Source organism: Cetorhinus maximus, chromosome 23 (genome assembly GCF_964194155.1).
Source record: "Cetorhinus maximus chromosome 23, sCetMax3.hap1.1, whole genome shotgun sequence".
NCBI lineage: Eukaryota > Metazoa > Chordata > Chondrichthyes > Lamniformes > Cetorhinidae > Cetorhinus > Cetorhinus maximus.
Window position 1 is genome coordinate 61,601,469 of NC_135901.1, and position 19,447 is coordinate 61,620,915.

The 19,447-nt window shown below is 45.7% G+C and overlaps 1 protein-coding gene across 1 annotated transcript in view; it reads left to right on the forward strand.

Moving 5' to 3' along the window:
• Positions 1 to 19,447, forward strand: part of LOC144698307 (uncharacterized) — a 69,279-nt gene that overhangs the window by 21,105 nt on the left and 28,727 nt on the right. Inside the window, 1 exon segment of the mRNA XM_078570266.1 lies at positions 4,459 to 5,100. Within this exon segment, the coding sequence (XP_078426392.1) occupies positions 4,459 to 5,100 (642 nt within the window).

A 19,447-nucleotide genomic window follows, 5' to 3' on the forward strand; every position in this document is an offset into this window, starting at 1 on the left:
ACAGTCCTAAAGAGTGTGTAGGGACTGGGGGAACTGGGGGTTGATGTGCATACACATTTGAAGGCGAAAGGACATATTGAGAGAGCAGTTCGCAAAATATATGAGATCGTGGGCTTCATAAGCAGATTTAATGTGCATAAACGCAGGGAAAATAAGCTGACCCGTCATAAAGCTCTGGTTAGGTCACAACAGGAGTATTGCATCCAGTTCTGGTCTCCACACTTTAGGAAAGGGGTGAGGGTCCTTGAGAGGATGCGGAGGAGAATTACCAGAATGGTTCCAGGAAAAAGGGAATTCGGTTACAAAGGGAGATTGGAGAAGCTGAAGTTGTTCTTCTTGGAGTTAGAGTTGAGGGGAGATTGGACAGAGGTGAACAAGATTGTGATAGGTTCAGATAAGGTGGACAAAGAAAATGTTGTTTCCATCTGGTGATGGTACAAGGATTAGGGGGACACAGATTGAAGGTTATGGGCGATAGATACAGGGCAAATGCAGGGAGGAACATTTTACACAACAAGTGGTATTAACCCAGAACTCACTGCCTACAAGCAGGCGTGAAGCAGACATGAACAATGCTTTAAAATTAAATTGGACCAGCATTTAAGAGAAATAAACATGCAGGGGGTTGAAGACACAGCGGGGCAATGAGACAGACTGGACAGCTCTACAGAGAGCTGGCATTGACTCAATGGGCTGAATGGCCTCTTTCTGTGCTGTAATTACTCTGATGCATTTGTTTGACCACTCCTCATAATTTAACCCTTGGAGTCCAGTTGTTATTCAGGTACATCTGCACTGCTCTCCCACTAAGGCCAATATGGTCTATCCTTCCTAAAGTGTGATGCCCGGAACTGAACACAGTATTCCTGTCCTGATGAAAGGTCATGTTAACTCGTAACATTAACTCTGTTTCTCTCCACAGATGCTGCCAGGCCTGCTGAGTACTTCTAGCAATTTTTATTTTTATTACAGTGGTTCAGGTGCAGCATAACCAGGATTTTGATAAATGTTGGTGCTTTTCCCACAAACAGAACAGACAAACTTTTTTCCTTCCACAATTAAAGTCCGATGATATTCAGGACCTGAGGAATCGAATGACTCTGTTAGATCTTGATGTGATGTTTGGTTTGAATTTCCCCGTCTCCAAATCCGTCCCATTGAAAATCCTGTACAAAGGAGACATTAAAAAAATCCATCCCTGTCAGTCCAGGATAGAAATTAAGAGAGAAACATTTCTCTGGGTTGGAGTTTGCTGTGTGTAAATCCTCCCCTTCTAACCCCCTGTAAAAGGAGTTTCCAAACACTGGGTGTAAACTGGGCTCCGGGAGTTTGTAATCCGGGTTTGGAGTCCTACACCGGGTGTTTGTGAATCCTCCCAGTCCACCCTCCGGCTCCATTCCTCTCCTGCACTCGGCCCTTTCTCACCCGCTGGACTTTCAACCCGACCGCCTTGATCCCGATCCCCACCCGCGCTGCGCATGCTCCAATTCAAACCCGGCCACGCCCCTCATTCACTCCGATTGGCCAGAGGAACAGCTGCTCCCGCTGGTCCTCCAGGCCCGCCCCCTGTCCCTATTGGTCCGGAGCTGCAGTCAATCATTGTGAGCTGGAGCATGTGTAGCGCGTGAAATCAGGCGTGAGGAGAGCTGGAGCGAGCGGATTTAAAATGCGGGATTTACAAAGACCGAGTGCGGACTGTGAGCTGGAAAAAAAACCCCGTGAGCATAGATAGGGCTGGCGGGTGAGTTGGGAGGCTTTATGAATTCACGGTCTCTGTCCTAAACCCTCAATAAGGAACCATCCTTCCAACCACAGATTAGGCCATTTCTCCGGAAGTAGGCCCGAGTTCACGGCCGCCAACTTTATAGGGGGCAAGGAGCAGCAGAGCGCATGTGCGGTCACCATCTTCATAGGGGGCAAGGAGCAGCAGAGCGCATGTGCGGTCACCATCTTTATAGGGGCAAGGAGCAGCAGAGCGCACGTGCGGTCACTATCTTTATAGGGGCAAGGAGCAGTAGAGCGCATGTGCGGTCACCATCTTTATAGGGGGCAAGGAGCTGCAGAGCGCATGTGCGGTCACCATCTTTATAGGGGGCAAGGAGCTCCAGAGCGCATGAGCGGTTACCATCTTTATAGGGGGCAAGAAGCAGCAGAGCGCATGTGCGGTCAGCATCTTTATTGGGGGCAATGTCCAACAGGCAGCATGTGTGGGCGCCATCTTTACAGAGGCTGCAGGCCCGGATGAATGACCCGCAGGAAGGACAATAAATCAAAGAGATAGAGTTTGGTGTGAAATCAATGGGTTGTTGTAAAACAGGAGATCAGGGGAACAGTCAGAAACAACAACAACTTCTATTAACATCATAAATCATCCCAGTGAGCTTCACAGGGAAATTATAAAACAAAGTATAACATTCAGACATAGAAGGAGGTGACCAAAATACTTAAATAGTCGCTTGTTTGTACGGAATTTGATTATTAACGAAAAAAGAGACAAGCTGTCAAAGCTTTTCCTGTTGCACTCACCAGGACAGACGCAAGAATCCCAAATTTCAAAGGGAACCACAATTTATACTGCACGAGAAAAGGGTGCTGATTGGTTGGCCCGTCGGCTCTGATTGGTTGTTGCCATGGACAATACAGCCAGGAGCTGTAATCCCCTCTGCTTTTGTTTAATTCCACAAAACACCCCGTGCCTGGACTTGTTCCTTCTGCCTGCAGAGGACAGGTCCCTGTGGATGAACATACGTAGCTTATAGCAAGTGCAAGTGAGACACATTACTAGCCTGACTGATAACTTTTGAAATTTGGTATTCTTCCCTCTATCCTGATGAGTACAAGATAAAATGTTTTGACAGAATGTCTTTTTTTATTAATACTCAATTGTCTTAAAGGGGGAAAGTGTGGGAGACAGAGGGAGAGAATCTCAGAGCTTGGGGTCGAGGGAACTGAAGTGATGGACACTAATGTTGGAGCAATTAAAACAGGGAATGCTAGAATTAGAGCAGTGCAGCTATCATAGAGGGTTGTGGGTCTGCAGGAGCCACAGAGAGGAGGCCATTGGGGGATTTGAAAACAAGGATGAGAATTTTAATATCAAGTTGCTGCTTGAACCAAGGGAGCCAAGGAAGGTCAGGGAATGGGCCTAGCTGTGAGTGAAGACACAGACAGCAGAAATATGGATGTCTTCAAGGTTACAGAGGGTAGAATGTGGGAGTCCAGCCAGGTGTGTGTTGGAATGGTCCAGTCTGGAGGTAAAAATGGCCGTGATAAGGGTTTCAGCAGCAGATGAGACACTCCTGAGACAGGGGTGAGGTCGGGCGATATTACGGAGGTGGAAACAGGCGATCATAGTGATGGCACAGACAAGAGGTCAGTAGCTCATTTCGAGATCAAATGTAACACCGAGGTTGTGAACAAACTGGCTTAATCTCAGACTGTTCCCAGGGAGAGGGATGGAGTTGGTATCTGGGAAATGGAGATTGGAGCAGGGACTGAAAACAGTGTCTTCAGTCTTCTCAGTATTTAATTGGAGTTAATTAGTCATCAGGAAGAGAAGCAGGAACCAGAATGGGCCATGAGACTGATCCCAGGTTTAACTCAGTTAGAGAGGGAGAGAACGAAGGAAGGAAACTCTGGGACATTGGGAGAAACCACCTTCATAATCGCTCATTAAATCTCCACACAGTAAGTTTTGGACACAAGGTTAACATCTCCTATTCTGTATGATCAGTCAGGGGGTTTCAGATTAATGTTTTGTCACGAGTAATCACTGAAGTGAATGATCAGACATATTGTCAACTCCAGTTGGAGAAATTTGTTAAAAAGATACAGAAATAATTGTCCAAAACTCTGTCTGGATTTCAGCACAGGGAGGAGGGAGAGTGTGTGGGACGGGGATTTGTAGCTTTGGGGGAACAAGAGAGGAAAAAATGTTCCATAGAAACTAGAATTGTCTGTTCTGAATTTCTATCCTGTTCTTACAGTGATGGCTATTGTAAACTCCTTTTACAGATAATTAGAAGGGGAGGATTTTCAGGCAGGAAACCCAAACCAAACATCACATCAAGATCTGACACAGTCACTCGATTCATCAGGACCTGAATTTCATCACCTTTGAATGTGGACGGAGAAACATTTGTCTGTTCTGTCTGTGAGGAAAGATTTCAAATATCAGTGTGACTGGAAAAGCACCGAGACACACACACACCCGAGTGAGAGTGTTCCAGTGAACTGACTGTGGAAAGAGCTTTAACTAGTTATACAGCCTGAAATAACATCACACCATTCACAGTGGGGAGAAACTGTACACGTGTTCTCTGTGTGTGGATGAGGCTTCAACTGATCATCAAACTTAGAGAGACACAGGGACACCTGGACCATGGAGAAACCGTGGAAATGTAAGGACTGTGGGAAAGGATTCAATTGTCCATCGAAACTGGAAATCCATCGACGCAGTCACACTGGGGAGCGGCCGTTCACCTGCTCTGAGTGTGGGAAGGGATTCACTTGGTCATCAAGCCTGCTGACACACCAGCGAGTTCACACTGGAGAGAGACCATTCAACTGCACGCTATGTGGGAAAGGATTCACTGGGTCCTCTAACCTGCGTAAGCACCAGCGAATTCACACTGAGGAGAGGCCATTCAGTTGTACTTCCTGTGGAAAGAGATTCAGGACTTCATTGAACCTCAAAGTACACCAGCGAATTCACACTGGAGAGAGGCCTTTCACCTGCTCCGAGTGTGGGAAGGGATTCACTCTGTTATCCCACCTGCTGAGACACCAGCGAATTCACACTGGAGGGAGACCATTCACCTGCTCCCAGTGTGGGAAGGAATTCACTCAGTCATCAAACCTGCGCGCACACCAGCAAATTCACACAGGGGAAAGACCATTCACCTGCTCCGAGTGTGGGAAGGGATTCACTTGGTCAACAAGCCTGCTGACACACCAGCGAGTTCACACTGGGGAGAGACCATTCACCTGCTCCCAGTGTGGGAAGCGATTCTCTCAGTTATCCCACCTGCTGAGACACCAGCGAGTTCACACTGGGGAGAGACCATTCACCTGCTCCCAGTGTGGGAAGGGATTCACTCAGTTATCCACCCTGCTGAAACACCAGCGAATTCACACAAGGAGAGGCCATTCTGCTGTACATCCTGTGTAAAGAGATTCAGCCTTCATTCCACCTCAGTGTACGCCAGTGAATTCACATTGGAGAGACAGCGTTCACCTGCTCCGAGTGTGGAAAGGGGTTCACTCATTTATCCAACCTGTTGACACACTAGCGAGTTCACACTGGGGAGATGCTGTTCACCTTCTCCGAATGTGGGAAGGGATTCACTTGGTCATCCCACCTGCTCAGACAGCAGCGAGTTCACAAGTGTCTGCAGAGGTTGGATTCTGCTGTTATTGCTGCTGTTAATCACATCCAGAACTGAACTGTGTTCATTCTGACAGTTGTGGTTTGTTTCTATTGCTGTTCATAATCCCTGTAACTGGGCTGAAGTTTAATATCTTGATGTCTGTTAAATAAATCAGTTTTGTTTCAAACTCTCAGAATGTCGAGTCCTTGATTTCTCCAGGATAAGAGGAGACTGATTGACGTCCTGTTCCCAACTGCTCCATTTTTGGATCTGGTCTCCTCTCTAACCCTAGATTCTTTCAGTTCTCAGACCTTTGGTTACTCTCATGGATACGTCCCAGCTCCCCACACCTCCCAGAGAGCCTTGGGATCCAGGGAAGTTTCAGTGTTAAAAACAGAAAATGCTGGAAATAACCAATACTTTTCCAAATGCCAATTGATTTTCTCCCGGATTATTGTCTCCAGCCTTTCCCCACCACTGATATGAAGCTGATTGTCCTGGAATTGCTGTGTTTTTGAACAGGGGTGTAACATTTACAATCTGTCAGTCCTTTGTCACCACTACTATATAAGGAGGATTGGAAGATTGTGACCAGAGCCTCCACAAGTTCCATGTGAAGGATGCTGTCTCTGACAGTGCAGCAGTCCCTCAGTGTCACCCTGGAGTGTCAGCCTAGATAATGTGCTCAGGTTTATTAATATTTCCTCTTGTTATTGATGTGGGTCATTAAGGAACAATGGACTCTTATGATGTCATCCAGTCCCAGTGCGATGATGTCATCCAGTCCCAGTGCGATGATGTCATGAAGACTATTCAATACCAGCGGAGCCTTAGTGGTGAAAACAGTTTTGTTCAAGATGGCAGCGAGTCCATTACTGATAGATCAGCAAATGGAATTAATGGGAAAGAAAGTGAGGCAGCTCATGAACATCAGGAATAGTGTTGTGAATTATGAAGATGAGCAACGTGTACAGTATATGTCCCATCTCCCGACACTCTGCCCCCATCTCCCGACACTCTGCCCCCACCTCCCGACACTCTGCCCCCATCTCCCGACACTCTGCCCCCACCTCCCGACACTCTGCCCCCATCTCCCGACACTCTTCCCCCATCTCCCGACACTCTGCCCCCATCTCCCGACACTCTGCGCCCATCTCCCGACACACTGCCCCCATCTCCTGACACTCTGCCCCCATCTCCTGACACTCTGCCTCCATCTCCCGACGCTCTGCCCCATCTCCCGACACTCTGTCTCCATCTCCCGACACTCTGCCTCCGTCTCCCGACACTCTGCCCCATCTCCCAACACTCTGCCCCCATCTCCTGACACTCTGCCCGATCTCCTGACACTCTGCCCCATCTCCCGACACTCTGACTCCATCTCCCGACACTCTGCCTCCGTCTCCTGACACTCTGCCCCATCTCCCAACACTCTGCCCCCGTTCTGACATCCCGTGGGCCAGCTCGCCCTCTCACTGGGTTCATGCTGAATGTCAATCCAGGCTGGGAGCCATTGGGTGGATGTGCAATGGGTGGATGAGTGGCTGAAGGAATGTTCAGTTCACAGGGAGGGGGATGGGGGAGGGGGGTTGGTGCTGGTGATGGGAAGTGTTCATTCTGAAGGAGTCCCATCTGAAACAGTGACCACTAACTTATCACTTTCCAATGGTGATTGACCTGCTGTGTATTTCCCCAGGTTTGTTCTGTTCAGTATTTCAGTATTAATATACTTTTTATCTTTGCCAAAACATGTTCTTGTTCTGACACTGAAATCCAGAGAATTTTAAGTTCAATCCCCATCGAATACACAGGAGGACTCAACTGGTCCAAACTTTTTCTGGTATCAATAAACAAAAATCCTACAAGATGTTTATTTGGGGAATTGTTTTTCTCTGAAACCCGGGATGGTCAAACTATGACCCAAAGTTCAGATTAGGGCCTTGCGCCTGGCTATGGGGCCCACATACATGGAGCACCATTACCTGATGCCCTTCATCCCCGATTTTAATCACTCCGCCATTGGTGGCTGGGCCTTCAGCTGCCTGGGCCCTAAGCTCTGGAATTTCCACCCTAATCCTCTCCACATTTCTAATTCACTTTTCCCCTTTCAGACACTCCTTATAACTGACCTCCTTGACCAAGCAGTTGGTCATCTGGCTTAATATGTCCTTATGCCCCTGTGAAACTTCTTGGGACAATTAGAAGATCGATATAAATGTAAGTTGTTGCAGTTGTTGATGTAATTCAGTCAGACCTGATCACTTATTGAGTCTGTATCAACGTAACTCAGATAGACACAGGTTGTGTCATAGTTCAGTGAGACCTGATCACTTACTGAGTGTGTGAGTCTGTATCAACGTAACTCAGGTAGACATAGCTTGTGTCATAGTTCAGTGAGATCTGATCACTTAATGAGTAAGTGAGTCTGTATTAATGTAATTCGGATAGACACAGCTTGTGTCATAGTTCAGTGAGATCTGATCCCTTAATGAGTGAGTGAGTCTGTATTAATGTAACTCGGATAGACACAGCTTGAGTCATAGTTCAGTGAGATCTGATCCCTTAATGAGTGAGTGAGTCTGTATTAATGTAACTCGGATAGACACAGCTTGTTGGAACAGACCTGGGGAGAAGGAAGCTCTGAATTAATCACTGGACTTTCTGTTCTCCACAGTTGGGAAAAAAGGTGATTCTTTCCAAACATCCAAATGACAAATCAAGTCATTAAAGATGGTTTGTTGTTTTGAGTTGAATTATTTGGTAGAATTAGAGTGAAGGAGTGGGATTGACCCACAGCCTGAGCCACCACTTTAAGGACAGGAAGAGAGAGAATCTGGAGAGGAGAAAAGAATTAGTAGGAGACCGAACACTGAATCTGGAACAATGAGCAGAGAGGGGGAGGACAGGGATTTATAGATTTGGGGGAATGAAAGGAGAAAGAATATTCCATTGAAACTAGAATAGTCTGTTCTGAATTTCTATCCTGTACTGACAGTGATGACTTTTGTAAACTGTGTTTACAGGGGATTAGAGGGAGAGGATTTTTAGATGGGATCTAAAAAATCTCGACAAGATCTTATAGAAACACTGAATTCATAAATGATCAGCCTTTGATTATGGAAGGAGAAATGTTTGTCACTTCTGCCTGTGGGGAAGATTCACATCATAATTTGACTGGAAACTCACCAAGACACATACACCCGAGTCAGAACATATGTCGGGTTCAAACCTGACATCACTTGTGCAAAAAGTCTGGTTTAGTCTCAGACAGTTGCCAGGGAGAGGAATCGAGTTGGTATCTAGGGAATGAAAACAATGGCTTCGGTATTCCCAATATTGAATTGGAGGAAATTTCTGCACATCCACCATTGAATATCAGACAAACAGTCTGATAATTTAACAAAAGTGGAGAGAGGTGGTGGTGAGGTAGAGCTGGGCACTGTCAGTGTACATGTGATAACTGACACTGTGTTTTCAGATGATGTCGCTGTGGGGAGAATGTTGATGAGAAATAAGAGGAGGCCAAGGTTGGATCCTTTGGGGACACCAGAGGTAACTGTGGGAGTGGGAAGGGAAGACATTACAAGCGATTCACTGACGATGGTTAGATAGAGAAGAATGCAACCAGGAGAGAGCAGCCCCACCCAGCTGGACGACAGTGGAGAGGTATTGGAGCAGAATGGTGTGGTCAACCCTGTCAAAGGCTGCAGATACATCGAGAAGGGATAGTTTACCTTTGTCCCAGTCACATAGGATGTCACTATTGGCTTTGATCAGAGCTGTTTCAGTACAGTGGCACGGCAGAAACCTCATTGGAGGGATTCAGACAGGGAGTTCTGGGAAAGATGGGCATGGATTTGGGAGGTGTGAACATGTTTGAGGAGTTTGGACAGGAAAGGAAGGTTGGAGATGGGACAGCAGTTTGCAAGGACAAGGCCAAAGGTTTGTTTATTGACGAGGGCTTGATGGTGTCAAATTTGAAGGAGAGAGGGACAGTAACTGAAGAGAGAGAACCATTGACAATCTCAGTGAACATGGGGAAGTTGGGTGACCAGCAGTTTAGTGGGAGTAGGGTCAATGGAGCAGGAGGTGGGTCTCATGGACAAGATGAGCATGAAGGTGGCATGAGAGGAGATGGGAGCGAAAGTAAAGAAAGATGTAGGTTCAGGGCTCAGACAAGGGGGATCTTTAGAGACAGTTTGTCCTGGTGGGTTAGTGGAAGGGAGGTAAGCAGCAGAGGCAGCTGATCGGATTGTCTCAATCTTAGTGACAAAGAAGCTCCATGAGCTCCACGCACTTGTTGTTGGAGATGAGGATGGAGGAGACGGGGAGAGGCAGAGTCCTTCAAAAGGAACTAATTTGTATGTTTAACACAGAGCTGATTTATTTGACTTTATTCAGAACATTAACAGCTATAACTGGGTTGGAGTTTATTAACATTAGTAGAAACAGAACCCAATCCACATGGTTCAGTCCAGGATGTGATTAACGGCAAAATCCATTCACTGTTGTCACTTGTGAATTCGCTGGTGTCTCAGCAGGTGGGATAACTGAGTAAATCCCTTCCCACACTCGGAGCAGGTGAACGGTCTCTCTCCAGTGTGAACTCGCTGGTGTGTCAACAGGTTGGATAACTGAGTGAATCCCTTCCCACACGCGGGGTAGGTGAACGGTCTCTCTCCGCTGTGAACTCGCTGGTGTACAGTGAGTTGAGATGACCACCTGAACCCAGTCCCGCATTGAGAGCACCTGAATGGTCTCTCGTCACTGTGAACACGTTGATGGGACATCATTTCCCCGGAGCTTTTATAGCACTTCCCGCAGTCTGAGCATTTGAACGGTCTCTCCCCAGTGTGAATTCGCTGGTGTTTCAGCAGGTTAGTTGACTGAGTGAATCCCTTCCCACACACTGAGCAGACGAATGGTCTCTCCCCAGTGTGAACTCGCTGGTGTGTCAGCAGATGGGATGAACAAGTGAATCCTTTCCCACACGTAGAGCAGGTGACTGGTCTCTCACCGGTGTGACTGTGCCGATGAGTTTCCAGTTCAGACGGGTAATTGAATCCCTTCCCACGGTCCCCGCATTTCCGTGGTTTCTCCCCATTCTCACTGCATTTATGTTTTGACAGGCCAGATGATCGGCTGAAGCCTCGTCCACACACAGAACACGTGTACGGTTTCTCCCCACTGTGAACGGTGCTTTTTCCTTCCATGTTCAAAATCCAATGATATTCAGGTTACGATAAATTGGGCGACTGTGTTAGATCCTGATGTGATGTTTGGTTTCAGTTTCCTGACTGTAAATCCTCCCCTTCTAATACCCTGTGAAATTGATTTAAAACAGAAAAAGGGAGTGAGAGAGAACCCACAAAAACACAAAGGCAGGTTGTGAAATTGAGCTGAATGAATCTGGGAATTTGTGGGGCCGGCACGAGGAAAAAGTGACCATGAAAACTGTTGGATTGTCATAAAAACCCAACTGGTTCACTAATGTCCTTCAGGGAAGGAAACCTGCCACCCAGTCTGGGCCTACACAAGACTCTGGTGTCAAAAATAAAATAAGTGTTCGGGGCAGCAGGAGACCACATGGCCCTTCGAGCCTGCTCCGTCATTCAATACGATTGTGGCTTCTCTTGGGCTGCAACTCCACTTTCCGGCCCACTCCCCATATCCCTCGACTCCCTGAGACACCAAAAATCTCCCCATCTCAGCCTGAAATATACTCAATGATGGAGCATCCACAACCCGCTGGGCTGGAGAATTCTACGTGACAGAAGGAGAAAAGGAGAGAGAGCGAAAATCAGAGAGAGGAGTGGGAGAGGCAGTGGGTGAGGAGAGGGCTTTTCATAGACCTACAAATAGACCAGAACTTTGACAGAATTTCCCAAACCTTCAACCTCTACCCCTATGAAGGACCAGGGTAGCAGGTGTATGTGAACACCATCACCTCCAAGTTCCCCTTCAAGTTACACACCATCCTGACTTGTCTGACATCCAGTACTAGATGAACAGAAATTTCCTCCATTTAAATATTGGGAAGATTGAAGCCATTGTCTTCAGTCCCCACTACAAACTCCACTCCCTAGACACCGACTCCATCCCTCTCCCTGACAACTGTCTGAGACTGAACCAGACTGTTCACAACCATGGTGAAATATTTCACCCCAAGATGAGCTTCCAACCACACATCCACATCATCACCAAGACCACCTATTTCCACCTCAGTAACATCGCCCGACTCTACCCCTTTTTTTCAAATTTCTGCATGGCTGCTCCCTATTGCTGGAATCTCCTCCAGCATCACAACTCTCGGAGATATCTGTGCTCCTCTAATTTGGCATACTGAGTGTTCCTGATTTCTATTGTTCCACATTCGTGCCCATTCTGTCACTTTCCAAGGCTCCAAGCTCTGGAATTCACTCCCTAAACCTCTCGCATTCTCTACCTCATTTTCCTCCTTTAATTTACTCTGTAAAACCGACTTCTTTGACCAAACGCTTGATCACCTGCACTAATATCTCCTCATGTGGCTCAGTGTCAAACCTTGCTTTGTAACATTTCTGTGAAAGGCCTTGGAACATTGTCTTACATTAAAAGTGCTTTATAAATACAAATTGTTGTTGTTGTTTTGGAACATATATCATTGTTCCTTCATCATCACTGGGTGAATAACCTGTAACTCCTTACCTAACAGCATTATGGGAGCACCTTCACCACACGGACTGCAGCGGTTCAAGAAGGTCAAACATCATCTTCTCCACAGGCAACTGGGGATTGGCAAGATTTGCTGGTATCTGTGGAGAGGGAAACAGAGTAAACATTTCAGGGTTCGCAGAATGATTTACAAGGAGTAAAAATGCTGCAGAATTTGATGATCAATATAAGCTCAGAAGTGGAATAGAAGTGGACTATAGTGCAGGAAAAACAATTCCTGACTATGAAAGATACTGTGGGAAGATAAAGCTGGGAACCAGCAGCACATGGTCAGGGGATGGGCAGTAGTGGAAACCTCATTGAGACACAGTCAGCAGAAGTAACAATAAAATACTAAACATAACTCAAATAGATCCATTATTAGAGACAGAGGAAGGTGGACTATGGTAGAGAAGTGATCAGGGAGGGCAGAGGTGAAACAAAGCAATGGATGGACATGGAATCAGATCCTCAGTAAAGGAGCCACACCAGTCCCAGAGACTTGGAACCTCTCACAGAAAACAGAGCACAGCACTAAAAGCTCTAAATTGTAGATGGATGGTGAAAAATACTCGCCTCTGAAACAATATCACCATTTTCAAATTTAAACTCTCCTTCTGGAGCTTGCAGCTGGAAAGATAGCAGAAGCACCGGAATCAGAGAAAAATCTCCCAGTTGAGGAAATACCCGGGGAGCGGGATGATGTCACCGTGTAATTGTCGATGTATGATGATGTCACAGTGTCATTGTCAATGTGTGATGATGTCACAGTGTAATTGTCAATGTGTGACGATGTCACAGACACAACATCTAGGTCTGTGCAAACCAGTGATCACCACACATTATGAAGGATGTGAGGGTCCTTGAGAGGGGGCAGAGGAGATTAATCAGAATGGGTCGAGGGATGAGGGATTTTAATTGTAAGATTAAATTCAAGAAACTGAGATTGTTTTCCAAGGAGCAAAGGATCTTGAAGGGAGATTTGATAGAGGTGTACAGGATTATGAAAGGTAGTTAAATAAGAGCTGTTCCCATTAGCTGATTATGCAAGGATTAAGGGACAGAGATTTAAGATTTTAGGTAAGATCCACAATGTGAGGAAGAGATTTTTTACCCAGTAACTGAAAATGACCTCAATGCTTACATTCAAAGGCTGGTGCTATTCAGGTCCTGGTGAATCAAGAGACTTTCAGATTTTGTCATGATGTTTGGTTTCAGTTTCTCATCTCCCTCAAGTATCCCTTGAGTTCCTCCTCTTCTAACATCCTGTAAATGGAATTCAAAAAATCCATCACGGTCAATCCAGGATTGAAATTCAGAAAGAACAAACGTTTCTCTTGGTTTGAGTTTGCTGTGTGTAAATCCTCCCCTTCTTACCCCCTGTGAAAGGAGTTTCCAAAATCCATCCCTGTCGGTCCGGGATAGAAATGCATAACACTCTCTCCTCCTGCTACCTGGACCAAGATGACCGCGCATGCGCCCTGCTGCACATTGCCCCCTATAAAGATGGCGGCCGTTACCCCGGGCCTGGCGAAGGGAGAAATCCAGACTTTTTCGGCCCGTTCTCTGCAAATACAAGACCGGTACCTTGTTATTTGAGGTCTGCGGCCTGCGCTGTGTCTTTATGAAGCCTCCCTGCCCACTCCGCTGGCTCCATTCCTCCTCACACACCCACTAACTCTGTTAGTTTGCTTCACTCGACATTCTCTCACCCGCTCTGAGCAGCTTCAGTCACAGACCAGCACTGCGCATGCTAATGGATCCGACCGCAATGCGCATGCCCCACCACACTCAGCACTGCGCATGCGTAGGCGCTGCTGTTGTGAAGAGAGGGCACATTCTGCCCCGCAGCGAATGCTGGGTGGCCGCTCCGCCATTGAAATATCACGTTGTAGAACAGAAACCGCTGTCCTGTAATCAGAATACGATGGGTGCCATAGGGGCAAGACATAAAATTGTTGAATCAATGAAACAGCGGCCAAATTGCTAAGGGGTCCACCGCAATTCTCACCTGGATGCAGAACAAACCCCGACAGTTAGATCTGAACTCAGTGTAGTCTCAGCAGATGGGGTGAGCTGGTAACATTTCCCCCGATACATGGAACATTTAAGAGAACAGATCTCTGCTCTGATTGTGGATCAAATCTTTTGAACTTTTAAAGTTGGAGTGTTAACGTGTGGGCAAACTGAATAAAGCACTTTGCACACGTGAAGTATCTGAATGGTCTCCCACCAGCAAGACTGTGTTGCTGTGTCAGTAAAAGGGATGAGAGTGAATCCCTTTCCAATTTTAACTGGTGAACAATCTGTTTACAGTGTGGGTTTACCTACACATTTTCAGCTCAGACATGGATCTCGAAATTGACTGGTAATGGGTTCCACATTCTTAGCACTACATAAGAAAAAGGAACAGGAGTAGGCCATTCGGCCCCTCAAGCCTACTCCGCCATTTAATAAGATCATGGCTGACCTGATAGTCACCTGAAATCTGTATCCCACCTATCACTGATAACCTATCACCCTCTTGCTTCCCAAGGATATATCGACCTCTGCCTTAAAAATATTCAAAGACTTTGCTTCCACAGCCTTTTCAGGAACAGAGTTCCAAAGTTTCACGACCCTGTGAGAGAAAAAAAATCGCCTCATCTCCATTTTAAATGGGTGACCCCTTGTTTTTAAACAGCGATTCCGAGTTCTAGATTCTCTCACAAGAGGTAACATCCTCTCCAAAACCGCCCTGTCAAGTACCCTGAGGATCTTATATGTTTCACTGATCAGGTAAAGTAAAGCAAATTACTGCAGATGCTGGTTATCTGAAATAAAAATAGAAAATGCTGGAATTCTCAACAGCTCTGGTAGTGACTGTGGAGAGAGAGGCATGGTTTTCATTTCAGGTCCGTAACCTTTCATCAGAACTGCACTGCATCTGAAATGTTAATAATGCCTCTCAATCCAAAAATGCTGCCAGATGTAGTAAGGGAACTCAAGAAGGAAATGAAAATCCCCTTTGAGGAATGGAATCCAATGCGAATGAAGGTGACCTGCCCGACTGACCAGAGACAGTCAAGGCACCTTTCCTTTCTTTAAGACGCTGGAACAGTGACACTAATGTTATCAGTGAAATTAACTGATTTGAGACATTGAAAGGATTCTCGTTACTGCACATCAGGAATTCAAACCTAATATCGGCTTCGGGACTATCAGAATACTTGGTAACAGATAAGACAATGAAAGGCTCAAAGGGAGATGGCACCGGTTGTAGGAGAGCTGGTTCCCGGTGACATGGATGTGTCTGCAGTGGGTGGGATCAGACTGTTTCCATGTATCTGGAATGAATGTCCCACCCTTTATTTTGGAAGAGTAAAACTGACAGAGCGTGATAGCTATCTGGGTAGCGGCAATCTGAACATTAGACTCAGTGACACCCTGGTTTGGAAACCTTGTCAGTTAGGTTTGTGTAAGTGTCTGTGGCGCAATTGGTCACCAAGGGGGTGAAGATTTTTACTGTTCTTCCCCCTCATCACCTATCATTGCCACACAGTCCCGGGTTGTCATTGGGTACTTGGGCTGCAGGATATCATCCCCAAAACGGTGGCAGATCTTCTGTTGTCCAGTGAGCTCCCACAAAAACAGCTTCTTTTTAAAATTACGTTTTCTGTCAAATACAATGAGAAAAGACTTGGACCCACTCTGTACCTTCATCTAACCCATTAGAAATCCATGAAATTATTGGAATCAAACGGACCCCTCAATTATTCTCTCTTCCTCAGCTCCACAGTGAGTGAGACAGGGAAAAACAGCAAAGCAGCAATATTCCGGCCCTGCACTCTCCAATCACCCACTGCCAGCAGAAAGCAGCGACTGCAGCTTCAGTCAGCGGGTTACTGCCCATCCCTGGAACGCAAGATACTCCAACCCGGGCCAAACCTCCCAATACAACGAGCACAGGCTCAGGGAAAACCTCCGAACAGAATTTACAGAATACCCGAGTGACTAAGTCACAAATAAAAGTCACACCAACTTTCTAAACTTTTCACTGTAAAATTCCTTCATTTTATTGAAAATCTGACTGTTGTGAATCTGAAAATGAGCACCATGGGATTTGTGTTACCAAGTGACTTGTTTTCCATTGTTTGCCCGTCAGGTTTGCAATTCAAATTGTGTTGGATATTGAAGCGATTCTGATTTCAAAATGAGGACACGAAGCAGGTAAATATTAAATCCAGGAGAAAATCCTGAGGAAAATGGATCACAGTATTTGGAAGGAGGTGCAGCTAAGAAGCAGAAGATGTGAATGATGTGATTGATGATTGAGGGGAATGCATTTCAACTTTGGGGCATTTGTAGGCCAATTACGTTCCACACTTTAAAATTCCGGTCAAGCTGAGGTATCAGGTAGAAAGCAACAGGTTTAACTATGTATTTTGGGATACAAAACATGTTTTCATGTTCCTGATTGACTTAGTCGGCAGAGCATGAGAATGTTAATCTCTCGGTCATGGGTTCGAGCCCCACACTGGGCGCTGTAATACTTTAAAAATCTGAATAAAAGTCGTACTGTCTGGAAACATTGACCCTCGCTCCAGCTGCTCAGTTTTTCTAGCATATGCTGCTTTTGTTTCAGATTTCCATCATTCACAGTAATTTGCTTTTATCTTTTTAATTTGAAATCTTGCTGCTTAAATAAAACACCAACTGATCACTGCGGCTCCTGTGAAACTTACATGGCAGACATTCATCACTGAAAGCAACTGACACACATAAAATTCAAAGTACTTTCATGTCGCATCTCTTTCTGCTTCTGTCTCGCCCCCAGCTCCCTCTGCCCTTCCAGCTCCCAGGTCAATTAGCAGCTTGATGCAGACACAGTCAATTCGTGGGAATAGGTAAAACTCGTGGGTAAAGAGACACCTGGATCTCATCTTCCTGATTCTCCCAGATACTGATTACAGGAATGTGCCCAGTGCCAATTATCCACAGTCACTCTCCTCCCAGTTCAGCTTTTTGATTGATTTTCACACTGGGTTTCAATGTTAAGAAAGCAGAGCTGTGATCAGCTTATATTGTTCAGCAGATGCACTGCATGAAGGTACATAACAGGCTGATGGTAACAGTGCTCTTTGGATGTGGTGAGCTCCAGTGAAGGATTGGCACCATTAATGTGTCGCTCAATTACTCTCGTGACAAATCTCGTGCTGGAACTGACAAGAAAACTCGCAGAATTTGCTCCGTGTTTAGGTTTCAAAAGAGCCGAATACAAGGTAAGACAGCGCATCTCGCTCGAGTGGGTCATAAAATGGCAGAACGACCCGTGCTATTGCTATAAAATTATAGAAAGTTACAGCACAGAAAGAGGCCATTCGGCCGGGCGTGCTGCTTTCAAAGAGCAGTAGTGATTGTTTGATCCATCAAGAGTGATATTTGTGCCGGTGCAAACAGTAGGCAGCAAAATTCGTACTTCTCCCACCCATACTTTGCCTCACACCAACATTTCTATAGTCAGTACTTTGCAACTTTTCCTCTTCCTTCATTCCCTCACTCCACTTGAACCAAGTGTGATGTTTTCCAGCTCTGAGGCGAAACTTAAACTCTCACTTCTCTGATTTTGATGGAGCTTTTAAACGTTTCCAATCAATGAATAACCAACACTCGTTCCAACAAATTGACATTCCCTGACCGGGAATCAAATGCGGGCCGCAGCGCTGAGAGCGCCGCATCCTAACCATGAGACCACCAGTGAAGCTGCACCAATAATTTTCGATTTGGCTTATCTACGCTGCTTTTGCCGATTGTTTTTCAGTTCAGATCTCTTTCACCACAAAACTGCCTGTTTAGGTTCACGATAAACGACTTCTTCAGCCAATGAAAACAACGGTTTCTGTGATCTGGAACATGAAATTGACAGTGAGGTAAATAGCCCCACAAGCTGCTCATGTATAACTTTCAATTTCCAAAACCCTCCACCCTATTCGCCGTTGGTCCAATGGAAGCGCCGATTCCCAGTCACTGGACATCAGGGAAACTACCAACAAGGCTTGACGTTTGCATTATGGAGGCAACTTATGACATTTTCTTTTTCATTCCCGATCTCTTTTATCAAAGACAACTTTCTCCGACCAATTGGTCTGTTTGGGTTGAACACAAGTGACTTCTTCCCCAATGAGAAGAACCATTGCTGTTAGCTGGAACATGAAATCGGTACTTTCCTCCTTTAAGACAGTTCTTAAAGCCTTCCCCTTTGACCGAGCTTTTAGCCATCTGACCGAATATGTGTCTCGGTGTCACACTTTGATATATAATGCTCCTGGGGAACACCTTGTGACGTTTCATTAGGTTAAAGGCGCTTCATAAATATAAGCTGTTGTTGTTGTAGCATATATATAGAAAGGATCAGTCTCCAGTTTTACCTTTCACGCTGATGCTTTCCTCTGTGACATTTTAACATGAATTCGCACAACTCATGTGAATGAAGTTTGCGACGTTAAAAACTTTTTCACCCCCTCAGGGAACTGAACCACAGTGACAATCACAGAGAAACCAACACAGAGAGAAAAACACCGAGAGTGACAGAGGCCTAAGGAGAGACACACACCCAGAAGGCAAGGATGTCACTAACTTGGCTCAGTGTTTGTTCTATTTCCGAAAGCAAATTCCCTGAATGCTGACAAATGAATGGGAATCAGAAAATACAGACCCATTTGGATAGGTTTCCTTCTAATTAACTGATAACTAATTTGGTTAAAATCAAAAATGGTGAAAACTTTAGTCAGCAGGATTCCAACCCTTGTGTTCATATTTACAACAAATATAAATTATCGAACTTTCGCTCACACTCAAATAAACAAGCTTGGATAATGCTCTTGCCAGGTTTCAAGCCGAAGCTCCATCACAAATGAAGCGAATATGACCCCACTCGCCTCTATAAACCCTGCGCTGTAAAGATCCCAATGGAGCTGTCTGGAATGTTAAGCGGTGACGTCATGCAGCAGCACTTTGGGTCTTTGTTTTGAAGAAATGGAATTCGGCTGTTCTCATTAGGAATGCTGGAGACAGACTGATCAACAATGTCATCATCAAATGGCACAGCGCAGTAAGAGGACCTTCCACCCATGGTATCTATGTCAGTTTTGTACAAAGAGCTTTATAATTAACGACAATTTCCTTCTCTTTCTCCTTAACCCTGTTTCTTTTTCACTTTCAAGCCATTGTTCAATTCCCATTTGGAAACTCGGAGTTAAGAAAGCCAATACTGAAAGCTTCAGCTGGTTCCTCACCTGAGCAAATACGTCAGACTTGCTCCAGGCACTGACGTTTGCAGAGCTTTACTTTGGCCAGAAGAACAAGGCAATATAATTTGCAGGCTAACATGAATGATTTTTAAAATT